Below are 16342 nucleotides of genomic sequence, written 5' to 3' on the forward strand. Positions count from 1 at the left end.
TAGTTTGGTAACGTTAGTTTATAATGTGAATTGGGTAACGTTAACAAGCCCTGCAATAAAAAGTAAAATTACCGGTAAAATTAACGTTAACTAGCTAACGTTATAATAATGTTAAGTTATCAAGTATCGTTACCATTTACTACCGGTAATAAGGTATTTTTATGATTTTAACGTTAAGTAACGTTACTTTATAATGTGAATTGGTAACGTTAACAAGCCCTGGTGAAAAAGTCGGATAAGATAACTTCGCTTATAGTGACAAACCGCTTACTATGACCTATAAATCCTATTTTCATGAAATGATGTCCGGTTATAATGACACGTTCGCTGGTTTTCGTGGCCATCCCACGTCTTTCCCTGCGAGGACGTTAGTGCGTGCGTGGCGTATAAGTTGTTTTCGTTTTGATTCTCAGTGACAAGTTGATAAGTGGTACCAGGTTACTAAAACTCATTTATTACAAAGGAATTCGAGATTAAATCGGAAAAATTAACAAAAATAAGAAGTTAATCAACTATGCTTTATATTATGACATCCGCTTAATATGACGTGTTTGTCGCTTCCCTTTGATGTCATTATAAGCGGATTCTACTGTATCTTCGTTTTTTCACTTCAATCATGAAAGAGTGATGAGATTTACACTAGGGGTTCAGATAAAACAAACAAAGCAGAAAAACGTTCGAGAGCGAACTCTCATGAGGAAATGGAAACATATCACATTTCTGGAAAATATGATGTTCTCTAAGGAATGAAAGCAAAAGTCTTTTTGATTTATTTTACTTTAGGTATATTTTGATCAGAAACCTCACGATTACTACAGTACCTACTACAGACAGCATCAAATATTTCGGAGCGACCAAGGTGCTCATAAATATCTGAACGTGCACTGTAACGTCTCAATAATTGAGGATTTGTTCAGATATTTGTGAACACCTTCGCCGCTCCGATATATCTGAGGACGACTGTACGTAATATTTAATATAAGCTACAAATTGTTGACCTATGATTTGTAATTTAGAAATGATTTTTTATAAGTGTAAGGCCTGAGTGGACGCTCGAAGCGGAGCGTTCGGCGGGGCGTGCAGCGTGCACTAAGGCCGCTCCTATAAGTACGCTTGCATTTGTTTAACATTCACGCCGCACACCCCACCTCTCTGCACGCCCAACTCGAGCGTCCATTCAGGCGTTACACTTAATATTGGTTTTCAATATTATTGTAAATAATTAAAAAAAAATATTTATTCAGGCGAAAATAAACCTTATTTTTACAATTTGTCCTTCTGCCAAACTGTAGGACAGTTTGTTGGTAGAGGGAACTCCCTTTAAACATACGTAGATGGGTAGACTTAGCTAGTTGCCTAGTCTGCCCTCTTAAGCCAATTAGCGGTATCTCAAATCAAAACTAAGTTAATTGTTAAAAAGTCAATATTAGAAAGAAAATAATTTAATGAAGAATATGCAGGCATGTATTGTTTTCTTTCAGTCGCAACTTTGTTATAAGATTTCTTATACTAATTAAACTAGTTTCCACTTCAATGATTTATCGATCCTAAGATGACGAACGGTCTGGCCTAGTGGGTTCAAATCCCGGTAAGGGCATTTATTTGTGTGATGAGCACAGATATTTGTTCCTGAGCATGGATGTTTTCTATGTATTTAAGTATTTGTATTACATATATCGTTGTCTAAGTACTGCTGACTACTGCAGTAGCTTACTGTGGGACTTAGTCAATTTGTGTAAGAATGTCCCTATAATATTTATTTTATTTATTGTGAGATTGTAAACAGTAGAGGTTGCAGTAAAGTAAACAATACGTTCAAAGCCAAAATCACTACATACATTGTATAAACCAAAGTCGCTTCCCGCTGTCTGTCTGTCCCTGTATGCTTAGATCTTTAAAACTACGCAACGGATATTGATGCGTTTTTTTTTAATAGATAGAGTGATTCAAGAGGAAGGCTTGTGTCTAATTTGTTAACCCGTGTAAAGCCGGGGCGGGTCGCTAGTCTAGTATAAAGTAAAACAGAACAGCCGTCCCAATTACCTACACATTTAATAGAGCGTGCGTGGAAACATGAGCTTTTACCAATCTAATGCAAATTCGATTGTACCGTTTAAGAATATAGTCCATTCAGCGGAGATGGACTGTTTCCGCCCGTACGACGTATAATCTCCTGCGTGAGTTATTAATACCAGAGACATGTTAAAATAAAGACTGCAACGTCCACGTTTGCACGTTATTGTTTTACATAGCGTCACATTGGCAAGGACTTAGCCTCATTACATTTTAAGAACTGAAAATGGCATATACCAAAAAAACAGTGACCAAGCTTGGAGGGCCGAAGCCAAAATCAAAGGGGGGTCTTCAACGTATGCGGCTGACGCCTTGACCTTTAGACCTTCCGGTCACGACGCTACCCGTCCCAAATTCTCGAGTAGGTACAGTCGCCATCAGATATATCGGAGCGGCCAAGGTGCTCACAAATATCTGAGCACGCCTCTATTGTCAAAGCGTTAGAGTGCTTGTTCAGATATTGTGAACACCTTGGCCGCTCCGATATATCTGATGGCGACTGTACATGCGATCTTTGTAAGGCAGGGCGCCATTAACCATCAACTGTCACTGTCGAGCCAGTTCGTGCTAGCAGCTCGTATAGGTACAGTCAGCAGCAGAAGTTGCTCAGCGGGCGAGGTGATCAAAATAGCCTTGACACGCTCTTATTCTCTTAACAATAAAGTCGCGTCAAGTCAAGATCATTTTGAACACCTCGCCCGCTTAGTAACTTCTGCTACTGATGTAGGAATCACGGGATTAGGGTATAGCAAGGGGCACCGCCAATCTCTTTTTGCTCTTTATTGTGAATTTTACTTAATTATGAATTAAAATAGTGTTATATATGTACAGACATAGGAATCCATGGGGCAATTTTTCTTGACAGGTAGGGACTTCCTATATCGATAAACTCAATTATCGATGCTCGTTCTATATATGTACTAGTGATCACTCAATGGTTTGCTTGTAAAAATATGTTTTTATTAAAAGTGTAAAAATCAAATAAAATAATAACTCAATTCGCTTTGATTGATAATCAATCAATAAAGAGGTTGAGATAATATTGACTATTTCATAGTGCAATAAGTATTACGCCCTACGTTTATATAACCTAGCGATTATTTAAATTATGCTATATGCGAATTTCATACTTGTCCTCAAAACAATAGTTAAAAAAAACACGCGATCACCAGTATATAGAACGAGCATCGATAATTGAGGTTATCGATATAGGAAGTCCCTACCTGTCAAGAAACTTTGCCCCACGGATTCCTATGTCTGTATATGTATATTAAAACCAAAGCTTATTAGGTCGCGTTGCGATGGTCACATAACAATGCAATTGGTGTGTGTATTGTGTAAACTAAAACGATGAACATGAATATATATGGTAATAGACAGTCTTTTAAATGTACTTGTCTCTGATTGTCTGATTTTTCTGTGTAGACAATAGAGGTTTTCCCTCTAGGGGTTTTAAATAAAAGGGAGAGAAAGTCTGTTGTCTACGATTCTTTAGCGAGTTTTTACCCTGTCTAAACACTCTAAAAATACATAAGTATAAAGACAAATAGAAAGAAGAAAGTCTAAAAAGAGAAATGATAATGTAACTTCTTTTATTTATTTGTATTCTAAACAAAGTGAAGACAAATATGGCATTTCCGTTTTCTGGCAGTAGGTGCATTATAAAAGTACCTACTTATGTCTTTAAAGGTTCGTAAAAAAATATCAAGTTTTGTCTAAAAGAATTGTACTGATAAATACATAAAGATATCGAACCCGTCGGTGAAGGCTGTCTTGAAATGTAAAAGTCTTAGTTTTTGCTGAAGTCCTAATTTCAATAGTTACTTAGAATTAAGATTGAAAGTGGAAATTATTGGGTAATTGTCCAGCAGTGAGATATTTTACGTCAAGCTCTACTTCCATATTCTTCTTATCAAACAAATCGCATGAAAAGATTTCCACGTAAGGACACTTAGGTGTCCTTCGGACAGTCGGCATTAAAAGCTCCGTACCGAAGCACTTTGCAATCAGCATATTCCATGAAAGGATCGAGCTTTGAAAAGGGTTAAGTGGGCTACGAGTCGCATACTAGAGGCTAGGATTATCTGCTTCAAAGGAACCCGTACCGTTACCATCAGTGCATCTCACCTTGATATACCTATTGGTGCGATTGGGGTGAACTGAGAATGAGTTTACACAGTCGCTGGCGAATACGACCGTGTTAAAGCGTTTTCACTCCGGTATATGTGTTTTCTTCAGGGTGACTGTCTTGAAAGTCGCTAATATAGCTAACCTAATAAATTAAATAATTGAGCCATAGTTGAGCCATCCTCCTAGTATATTGTTGTAATCTAAGTTCAACCTTTAGTTTGGGTTTAGCCCGCTCCACTTTCGATTCTTACTCTTAGATCGTTTTCACATTGTTCAATCCAACATCGGATAACTTTTGCTGAAAAGCAGTTGCTAATACAGAAAATGCCTCATAAGCCATAGCATCATTTAAATTTTTGCATTGACTTTATTTTTGAACAACACGCAATAATTTAACGTATAAAAGAATATAAAAGGGACTTTTTTTCTTCTTTGTAATCGTGAAAATGCTTTAACTAGGTAATTATAAATATGATAATAGGCTCGAACTCGAGGTTGACCAACTAATAAATTTAACGTATTCAAATTATAAGTTGTACTTAGACGAATTAAAACTTCTCTCTCGCTGACTTCAAAGTATTCCAACCAGTTTAAGATTTAAATGAATCAGGAAGTTAATTCAGCACCAGTCTCTAAGAAATCAGGAAATGTTATTAGAGACATCTAAGTGAAGGTTGAACGAAACTCGAGCGGAAAATATTACAGGAAATTGTTTGAGGAAAATCATATAATTTAGGTCATGGTTTTATACAAGTACCTTCTGAAAGGTAAATTAAGAATATCACTCGAATAGTCTTCATCTTCCTCGCGTTATCCCGGCATTTTGCCACGGCTCATGGGAGCCTGGGGTCCGCTTGGCAACTAATCCCAGGAATTGGCGTAGGCACTAGTTTTTACGAAAGCGACTGCCATCTGACCTTCCAACCCAGAGGGTAAACTAGGCCTTGTTGGGATTAGTCCGGTTTCCTCACGATGTTTTTCTTCACCGAAAAGCGACTGGTGAATATCAAATGATATTTCGTACATAATAAGTTCCGAAAAACTCATTGGTACGAGCCGGGGTTCGAACCCGCGACCTCCGGATTGAAAGTCGCACGCTCTTACCGCTAGGCCACCAGCGCTTTTTTTCACTCGAATAAAGTACTTATCATAATTATTATACCGGGTGTGACGTGTGACCTGCAATACGAGCAAAAAATTAAACTGTAGGCTGTACTCCTCATACTGAGTACCTATACATACTGACATTACTGACCAACATTTGTTCAGCGACTTTTAAAAATAACTTGTGTTTTGATTTTTAATACACTTTAAGGTTTATTATTAGACGCAATGTATTGCGATTTTTGTTATGGTTAAGGCATTGAGGTACACAGGGTGCTTCCTGTAACAGGAGCAATAAATTAAACTAAAGGGGGTATACTCCTCAAACTGACCAACATTTGTTCAGCAACTTTAAAAAATTATGAATCCTTTAGACTTCCTCTTTTTCATACAAAATAAATATTGCCTTCAATGTACGCTGACATCAGTGTGTTTGACGTTGCTTGTCACGCTTTAAACATAACAAAATTTGCAATACATTGCGTCTTAGAATAAACTTTAAAGTGTAATAAAAATCAAAACATGAGTTATTTTCTAAAGTTGCTGAACAAATGTTGGTCAGTTTGAGGAGTACAGCCTACAGTTGAATTTTTTGCTTCTGTTACAGGAAGCACCCTGTATACATAATACAATACAATATACATATACCTCAATGGGTTAAGGCGTGACAAGCAACGTCAAGCACAATGATAATGGCGTACATTAAATATAATATTTATTTTGTAAGAAAAATAGGAAGTCTATTTAAAGACTTCATAATTTTTAAAAGTTGTTGAATTAAAGTGTTACCGTTTGAGGAGTACAATCTATAGACGGTCAAGCAAATCTTGTCAGTAGAAAAAGGCGCGAAATTTAAATTTTCTATGGGACGATATCCCTTCGCGCCTACATTTTTTCAAATTGGTCGCCTTTTTCTACTGACAAGATCTGTTTTAATACCCTACCCATAGAAATTAATACTAGGAATCCTAGTCTATGACCCTACCCTAGCGTAAATGTCAGTGTCAAACTGATCGTAGCCGTAGAAGGCTTTATAAAGCCATTCATACAAAAAAAAAAGGCTTTATAACGTGGATATATTAATTTCTAATGATTTCTAAAATGTTTAACTTTGAGACCCAAACGCTCGGTCCCGAGAGCCCTCGCTTCAGCAAACTGTTGCTGCTTGCTCTGAACAAGGCACAGATTAATTAATATCATAGAAGATGTCACTGTAAAGTAAACTATTTCTTCCACACCACTTTAGGGCAGGCAGTAGGGTATAAAAAAACCGGCCAAGTGCGAGTCGCACTCGCGTTCCAAGAGTTAAGTCCGACTCACGCTTGACTGCACATTTCTAGTAGGTTTTCCTGTCATCTATAGGTAAAATTTCAAAATTTTAGACCCAGTAGTTTCGGAGTTATCCAGGAGGGGGCCCAATGGTCGGACAGACAGACAGACAGACGCACGAGTGATCCTTTTGAGGTACCTACAGAAACAAAAATGCTACAAACGTCGGAGAATCAAATTAACACAATTTAAATTAACCTAAAGTAGTTTATCGCCGGTAGATTTGGCGGTTTATCAGAACGTTTATGGCTCAAAATGAGATGTGTGACGAACACGCGATATCACAACCTATGTTTTCAGAACTGGGGTATCTGCTTCTATATTAGTAGTCTGTGGGTTAGGGAAAACCCTTAAAGTTGGACAAAGGCAGCTCTTCAACAACTAATTTAAAGCTCAAAGAGAGTAAATTATTACGCTAGTGAAGGCTTCATCGACTTGTCGGTAGTGAGTGTAGTGACGCTGCCTAAAGCTGTACTGCAAACAGCGAAGTTCGCAAATTGCGGGCTTCTTTCTCTGTCACTCCAATTACGGTTTAATTGGAGTAAAAGAGAAAGATGCCCCATGACATTAAATCTCTCCAGGGGGCCTCTACGTGTTGGCTCTATATCCCCACGCAAGCCTATCAAAATACCGGGATGTAGGTATAGGCCCGTGAAATCCAAGTAGATACAAAGCAATACAATACAAATCCTCTTTATTGCACGGCCCCAATAAAACATTTACGAGAGACACACATGGGCCATTTTATTTAAAGTTATCCCCTACACTTTTTTTTTTTAATTTGTAAATTTCTATGTTATTTCTACTCAGAATCACGAACTCTTTCTATCCTAATAGGAGAAAAAAATTAGTGTCCCAAGGTTTTTTCCCATTCCGTTATCATTTTTCATAGACTTAGTATGGCGGTTTCGGAATGGAAAGATCGAAAAATGTATGGAAATCTTAGGACACTTTTTTTCTCCTATTAGGATCAAAAGAGCTCATGATTCTGAGTAGAAATAACATAAAATATCCCAATTTTGAAAAAAAAGTTTAGGGGACAACTTTAAATAAAATGGCCCACATAATACATGAAGACAGAGGTAACAAGAGGCGATCTTATCGTTAAACAGCGATCTCTTCCAGAGATACAATAAATTAAAATAATAAATACTTACCAGAGTCCGTGTCTTGTGATTCCTGAAACAAAAACAGAAACATTTAAGTGTGATATCTAAAGTTGAATCACTACATTTAATTTAGAATGCATAAGCTGGCAATTTATAATTGTAATAAAAATAGTGAAATGATTGTAAAATGCCAATTAATTTAGTGTGATTAAAATATACGGAATAATAATTATTAGCACGGGGAAGAATTAATTTTGAAGCGATTTTATTTCAATTCATAGGTGTGATGTTTTGTGTTAAGTTAACCATATTATAAAATGTAGACACATAACATTTTCTCAATTATTACCCCAAGACTTAGCGAAAGCGAAATAGAGTCTGTGCGGATAGAGAAGAGTCGTGGAATGTATGGGGCCCAATAGTTAATACTACTTAAAAATGTATAAACTCGCACTAAATGCAAGCGTGAAAGTGCCATATGTAATTTGACGTTTATGGTAATAGTTTTCCACACTCTGTCACTGCACAGTTTGTGTCGAGTTTATTTCAACTCTTGTTTTTGTAGACATATATTCCCATGGAAATCCAAATATGTATAAAGAAACCCCTAGTGTAAATTTCATTCGGTAGCGTGACGAGCGTTCTCGTTTGCGTTATGTCTATTTTTGTATGGGATTTTGAACAGCGTCCTGTGACTCCCTGTGAGCTGGTAAACTTGTCAAACCTTTGTCAGAATTTCACTGAATAGGGTTGATTCCGCTAAGCATGTATGTTAATCTGTCCGACCTGTCTTTGTTTTAGCACAACGCAAGTACATATATTATATCATAAATAAACCACTAACATAGTAAGATGGAGGAGAGTTAGGGGTAAGTTGTAACAATGGAACAAATTAATTATACTTACAGTAAATACGCTGGTACTTTCACGCAATAGCGCAGGAAAGAGCACTTTCTGTGCCTGTGTCGAACGTTTAAAGGGCCATATACCCTTATACTGTAAATCGTTGTACGATACACATCCGAATAGGTAATTTGCAACTCGGGTCGATTTAAAACACTCCCTTTGGTCGTGTTTTAATTTATCGCCATTTATTGCGAATTTCTTACTTTCCGCACTTGTATCGTAAATATTAACTGATAAGGATTTTAAAGTTTATTCTCGACTGAAGGAAATCTATGGTATCTTTAATTTATATACTTAATTGTAATGTATTAAATTAATTGCCATGAAATGAAGTACCTACCTAAAATATCATACAATACAGAGTGACAAGCACAAACTAACTTTGAACCTACATACCTGTAGGTACCTTTCTTATTTGTAAAATTACGAAAAACTATACAAAAGACTATAAAAGTCAACAGGGTTCCAAGAAATGTTTCAAAGCTGAAGCCTGTGCAAAGTAGTTAAATGTAAATAGGGTTATTTAAGTTACACATACATAATGCGAACAATGGTGAAGAGTAATTGCTGCTATTTCTGTGCTTCGAGCATAGATTATATCCCATAGATTACGCATTAACGACGACTTAAACCAAAGAGTTATTGATTGTAATACAGGTAAAGTCAACCTATATTCCATCTAGTGGGTGAGATCTGTGAATAAGGCAACAACAAGTAATTGCGATGTGGTAGGTAGTTAACGGCACGTCATGTCAACTGCTATTACTGTTTGAACTTAGGCACTATTTTAAACCTATTTATATGAAATGTGTACCTACAGGGTGATTCATGAGACGTGAGCAGGACTAATCCTGCACACCCAGTAACTGATAATTGATCGACCACCGTCGTATTTAGGTGAAACAACCACACTTTTTCCTATTTTATTACTTTTTGGTGACGGCAAATTTAATTATCTACAATCATGGTCACCCTACAAGACCTAATTAATAAACATAAAACCTCTTTACCCGTAATGACAGCATTTTGATTACGAAGAAAATAAACTGTCAAACTTGAGTGAGATACGAGTTTTCAAAAGTAACCAGACCGTGATGACAGTGATGACATTCAATTTGACACAGAATATCGGTAGTTTAGTATTCTAATTGTAGGGTGACCATGCATATCGTGAATAAATTAATAACTTTTTTTTCAACACGACTAGAAAATTAACGTTAACCTCACTAATACTGATACGAAACAGTTGCTTATAATTTACGAAATGCGCAGTGTTAGTCCTGCTCACGTCTCCTGAATCACCCTGTATGTAGGTTTTTATATTTTTTCATCACATTTGCGCAGTAAGTAAGCGTGGTTTTTCACACAAGTGCATCGAAAACTAAATTAGACCTACTTCCCATTAATCAATGCTGAAACTTCACACACTTGCCTACTTAATATGTAAGTTGGGTGACAATGTAATATCACTAATTATTACCATCGAGCTGATAATGGACACAGGAGGTGGCCATAGGAACTCTGTTATAAATTAACGCAACTTGACGCAACCTAATTGTGTTTGGGGTTGTTAGAATTGTCTCGATGAGTATTACGGCCGTATTCGAACTTTAAGATACGTCAAATACTAGAGATTGAAACGATATGGAATGGATATGTCAGTGTCAAACAAATGTCAAAAGTGACGTTTCTTCGAACAAACGTGTCACTTTTGACACTTGTTTGACACTGACATATCTAATCTATATCGTTTCGATCTCTAGTATTTGACGTATCTTAAAGTTCGAATATGGCCGTTAGTTGTCTGTTGTAAGAAAAGTCCTGTTGGCGACAAAGCTTGTATCAATAACTTATTTATTAGCTCGCTTTGTTGACAGACTGCCAAATTACGTACCAAGCTAGCATTCTTCGTTATATTCGTTAATTTATGCGTATTACAAGGCAAACCTCAACACTCTCAACCGAAATACCAATATGGCAGTAAAACCTCACATTAACGCTAACAAACGATGAAATACGTGAAATTGCTTCATAAAACTATTATTAGGGTTCCCTTTGGGCGCCTAGTGTGGAACATATAGTGTGTCAAAGGTCTGTTTGATTTCAAACATAGACGGAGAGAATCATACTATCTTTGTCTAACACTAGTACTAGCACCCAAAAGAAAAGGATGAGTATAGTTTTTTTTGTTCCTATTTACTGACAAGACTTGGTTGACCCAGTATAAATTACTTTGCAAGGTAAACGCTTCGATTGTGGAACGTCTATAACCTATCTGGAGTTTTGTGCCATTCTCGACCAAAAGGGTACTTATCGTCGGTTGTCAATAAGGCGCTATTTCCATATAGCTTCAATTTCAAATCAACCTTATCGACAAGCGACAATGTGGTACCTTTCGGTTGAAAATGTCACATATCATTGGGCTTAGTCACCTATCGCAGTGAAATAATAGTGAAATTTACGACCAATACCCAATACTGAAATAAGCACTAGGGGTCATCCATTAATTACGTCACACGTTTAGGGGGAGGGAGGGTGTCAAGAAAATGTGACATGTTGTGACATGGGGGAGGGGGGAGTCACAAACATTGTGATTATGTCACTTTAACTTCATCGGTAACCGAAAATTAATTTATATTTTTTTATTCTCTGTACAGTTAAATAATGAGATCATGGATGTAACTTTCGTTGTGTTATAAAATTACTAATACCTATTTATATATCAAAAATATTTTTTTATTAAAAAAATTATGCCGAGTTAATATTGTCGATTTCGTTGAAAACAAAATTGCCTAAAATGTGAAGACACACCAGGGTTTGCAAAATGTGACCAAGTGTGACAAGGAGGGGGGGAGGAGTAAAAAAACCTAGAAATTCGTGTGACGTAATTAATGGATGATCCCCTAGTTTCCTTTGGTCAAGTGTATTTATAGCGGTGATTAACTCATAGGTCACAATCACTGGTAATAACTGTACACCTACGTTCATTAAAATGTGTGTGAACTAAACTAGAGTCATCCGGTCTGTTTTGTGTAGGTAACTACCATTATACCCCACACTAGCGCCTCCCGAGCGTCGGCGTCTAGTCCACTCTATGGCTGCTGCTCGACACAACGTTGGCGCAACTGCGCAGCGACGCCATTTTCCATAGCGCCCATACGCCGACGCTTAAAAGACGCTAGAGTCGGATCTGGTTGCTGGATGCTGTTTAACAAAAATGTGTCATCCCCACATTCATTTGCAATAAGCTGTCAACTTTAAGCGATTCAGTACGGATATGATGGTCGTTCTTGTCTACGTGACAGCGTGATAAAACGGTGTCCGTCACTTTCTTTCCCACGGTGTTAAACAGTGACAGTTATTTTATCACGTGGATAAAGATGGATATAGCTATCCATAATACGCTGGCTGCACAGCATCTGCAATGGAAAGGTGTGATATTCTTCAACCAAAAATGACACTTTTGACACTGACAGGTCGGTATCGTATCGCTGTGGTATCTTATAAGCACTGTTCGAATTGGGCCGTGATTAACGTGACTTTTCGTAGAATCTCATCCCGATACATTTTCCCTTTGGCGTTTGTAGATACACGATATTGTCATCTTAGCTACGAGTATTATTGTTAACCGTATTCTTATGAAAAAAAATCCAAATTTGAACGACAGAGATGCAACGATTTTCGTAAGAAAATAACCAAAAATGCGTGATGTGATTTATTTAGTAACTCTTTCGCTTCGGATTCGGACCTCCTATCGTAGCCCTCCGTAGCCCGTAGCGCAAAAAGTAGTATAATTTACGCATTCACTCGCAACGATGTCGTAGCGCTACGCTCGTAGCCGATCCCAGCATTTTCCCGATTTGTAGAGGAAAGCGACTAAGAAAAGAGAACCCGCCGAGCGGGTTCCCGGCACTCAATGTAATAAAGGTCACTGTAGCGTGCTAAATAAATCACAGAATAATAAACAAAAATCGACTTCTTAGCAATTTTCCTCGACGCTGTGTCGTGTCAAGGGCTTAAGGGCTTAATGTTATTAATTTAATGTACCTATATTAACTATTAATATTAACGTTTACATTCTTGGAAGGGTTTCCACGGATGACCAGCGTCAAGGTACTCATAAGATACCTTGACACCAAGCTGAGTGGAAACCTTTTCAGCGACGTTTTAAACCTTTTTTGTGACATGTTTTTGTAAAATGTTGTATAAGCGTCCTGAATAAATTTTATTCTATTCTATTCTATCAAAAGGCCGTCGAGATTGTAGGTATGTATATGGTTGTCTAGACTAACAATAATACCTACATATAAATACAAAGTGAAAAGTGAAGTCTATCTTTTGATTTTGATGTTGTTAGAAATTAAAATCGCTTGTTATATTAGAAGTGAAACAGTGAACAAGTTAAACAGTTAAAAAGTTAAAATTCTGACTAGGATTTCAAAACTAGTAAACCCTTTTACACTTTTATATGAATTGATGTAAAGTTACGATATGTTCCCCTGTGAGCTATAATATAAAATCAGTTAGCCTGCAATGCGTACGTGACTGACCTGACAACCCCATGCAGCCATTACTGCAATTACTACTATAGGCAAACAAGTTTTAAATTGTTTCCAGACAATCAATGATGTAATTAAAATACACGGAAACACGTTTACTTTTAATTTGCGCTTTCAACGGTTAGGTATCTGTAAAAACTCGTATTAAATGATGCTGGGTAAAGTTACTAAGCAACTAGGTACCTATACCAGTGCATACCCACTTTATGAATGAATTCCTTTCACAAAGTGGCATGTACAGGTTAGGGTTCCAGCTAAATTGGACATTCCATAGCGTAAGTATGGACCAACCAATTTAGCTAGGACCCTAAATGGTGTAACAATCCCATGTGGTGACTGCACAAAAACAGCTCGCTCGCTACTTAGTATTAAGCACCTATCTATTTATCCGAATATATGAGTAAGTATTTAATTGAGTACTTAAGAATAGTACATATATATAGGCACTAATCTTGCGAACCGCTATTTTACCCTGAGTAGTTGAGTACCTAAGGATAGTAGGTATTAGGCACTAATCTTGCGAACCGCTATTTTACCCGCTAGTAGACCTATAATTAGCAAAATGACAAGCCTGTGGGCTCTAGGACGGCTGGAGTTTTAATTTGCAAATATAATAGCAAGTATCCTTAATATTGGTTACGTACAGTTGTTATTGATGAGAATAACTCACCATAAATATGTGGACAAATCTCGATTAGATTAAAAAAAAATAACTCTGCTATATATTTGAAGTTGTAAATTACACTATGTGCACAATTTTGAAAAACCCTAACAATATCCTTAAATTTTAGAGTGCTTCTTTTCTCAACCACATTAGTAAGATACTGTGAATTATTAGAAAACTAGCCTGTTCTAAACGAAGCAACAGAGATGCAAACTCCGTTCCAGTCGAGCAAACTCTTTCACCAAAACAAACGAGTGGCTTATCAGATAAGCCAGAGGTTGTTGAATGGACATCGATCACCAAAACATGCTGATATGGTCTAATAACGATCTACTTGCCAATATATCCGTCATATCTCTTGATAAGAACTCATCTATGCTCTTGACAACTATGGGCTCACAACTAAGACCAATATCGATAAACTAGAGACTATGCAGATCAGATTTTTAAAATTACTTGTCCACCATAAAATTAAACTCAAATGTAACTACAGATACAGACTTCTATTTAAAATTTGCAATATTTTACCAGTTTAAAACATGAATACTTACTCGCGATCAATAACCATAGCTACCAAGAGCCTAACTCAGCGGATTCCTTAACACCAGTTAATCATACATACATCACAAAGGCTGTGACTGTGACTTCAGGCAAACTATCCGTTCCTAGAATTAATACCTACTACGGGGATAGAACACTTAGAAAAAGAATTCCATACTTACTCAATAGTTTGCCTGAAGCCATAAGACGTGAAAACAAGAAGTCTAAATTTAAATCTATGTTATAAAAACATTACCATGATACATTGTAGTAATTAATTTACCTACTTTAAGTTATATTAAGTTACATAACCAGAGACTTATGACCCCACAGTAAAACTCATTGTTGAGTTTTGCGGGGCTATGATTACCTATTGATTATAGTTAAGAGTATCACTGTACTTTTATTAAATAAATTAAATAAAAACATCTCGCGTTTGCAATTTGCAGTGCGCGTAAAGACAATATTTTAATCAAAATATACCTACTTGCATAGTAAGTAGAATAAACAGTATAATGTATATGTACATATAATCATCTTATCATTTGACGAGAGTGTTGATAGGTGGTTTTCAGGCTTCCAAATTAGGGAAGAGGTTCTTATTAGTAAATCAACAGAACTCCTCAAATACCTATAGGCAGACACAGCGATTTTACAGGTAGAGTTTCTATAATTAATATCATGCATTTACTTTCCATTAAATAGGTTAGGTAGGTACTACGTATTTTGAAAGAATACTTTATGCTGCAGACTGTATCTTTACGCTTATTTCTTAAATGCTAACCATCAGAAATGAGACATAAAAATACTTATATTTAATTGAAATTGTGAATGTGACTGAAATACTATTGTGACCGAAATGTGTATAGAGATGATGCATGCGTAGTCAGAGATCCTACCGCGAAACGAAAATCAAAATTTCGTTATCTATCTCTATCGCTCTTGCATATTGTAGCGATAGAGAGGCAGATAAAGAAAATTCGATGTCTGTTTTTCGCAGTAGAGCCTAGCAAAAGTCTAGATTCAGTGTAGTGACAAAATAAGCTGCTATTTGACGAAGCCGGGCATCTACGGCCGCTACTCACACTTACCCCCTCTCCTTACGTGGTTAAATATACATTGATACTTACGAATTTACTTCGCTCTTTCTGTTTTTGTTTAAGCTCTGCCTCTTTTTTAGCTTGCTGTATAAGTTGGTCTACAAACTCATTGGCCTGTCGTAGTTTTTCAGGATCAGCCTTGAATTGGGCTATCCTTTCGGGGAGATCGTCGTTTTGTCTCATCTTCACAAGTTTTAATAGTAAAGTCAAGTCACTGTAATTCCCACGCACTATAAACAGATATGTTTAGTTATAAAGTTGTACATAGCGGGGTTTAAACCCTTGGTTTGGGGTGTCGCGACGTTGCATGGGTGCGCGTCGGCGTGCGTGTCGACTGCAGGCGACGCTTGGACTGGCCGGGCCGCTCATGCGCTGTGACGACTATCTGCGTCCTCAGCGTACGTTTCAATAACCACCAATATCCAGTATATATTGACCTTATGTAATGTGTAGTTCTTGAGATAATGAAGGTCAGAGTAACACTGGTTTTTCTGTGTCGACTCGAGGGTGGAATAAAGTCCCTCCGCCTGACTTATTGCCCATAATCGTGCTCAGCTGCCTACTGCACTGTGGGATTAAACTTTATGACAACGCGTTACTTTGACGAGGAGGACATGTTTTATTAAATCCTTATACATATATATTTACATGTACCTAGAGTTATGTTACGATTAATAGATAAAGTTGTACCTACGTAAACTTTGGTAATTAAAACTGCCTTAACCTGCCTGCGATTTTGTATAATTTTCATGTGCAATTAAAGATTTAAAAAATCAACCTAGGGTATCTAGAGCAAGAGCCTACAAGGAGAGAACAGGATGCGTAGCC

General features: G+C 37.0%; 1 protein-coding gene across 1 annotated transcript in view; it reads right to left on the reverse strand.

The window, feature by feature from the left end:
• LOC134656344 (uncharacterized) overlaps window positions 1–16032 on the reverse strand; it is a 28658-nt gene extending 12626 nt beyond the window's left edge. The window contains exons 1-2 of the mRNA XM_063511862.1: window positions 15545–16032; window positions 7794–7815 (exon numbers count right to left, since the gene is read on the reverse strand). Of these exons, the coding sequence (XP_063367932.1) occupies window positions 7794–7815; window positions 15545–15697 (175 nt within the window). The 5' untranslated portion in view covers window positions 15698–16032. The remainder of the gene's footprint in view (window positions 1–7793; window positions 7816–15544) is intronic.
• Between the last annotated feature and the right edge of the window lie 310 nt (window positions 16033–16342).

Source organism: Cydia amplana, chromosome 18 (assembly GCF_948474715.1).
Source record: "Cydia amplana chromosome 18, ilCydAmpl1.1, whole genome shotgun sequence".
NCBI classification, from domain to species: Eukaryota; Metazoa; Arthropoda; class Insecta; order Lepidoptera; family Tortricidae; genus Cydia; species Cydia amplana.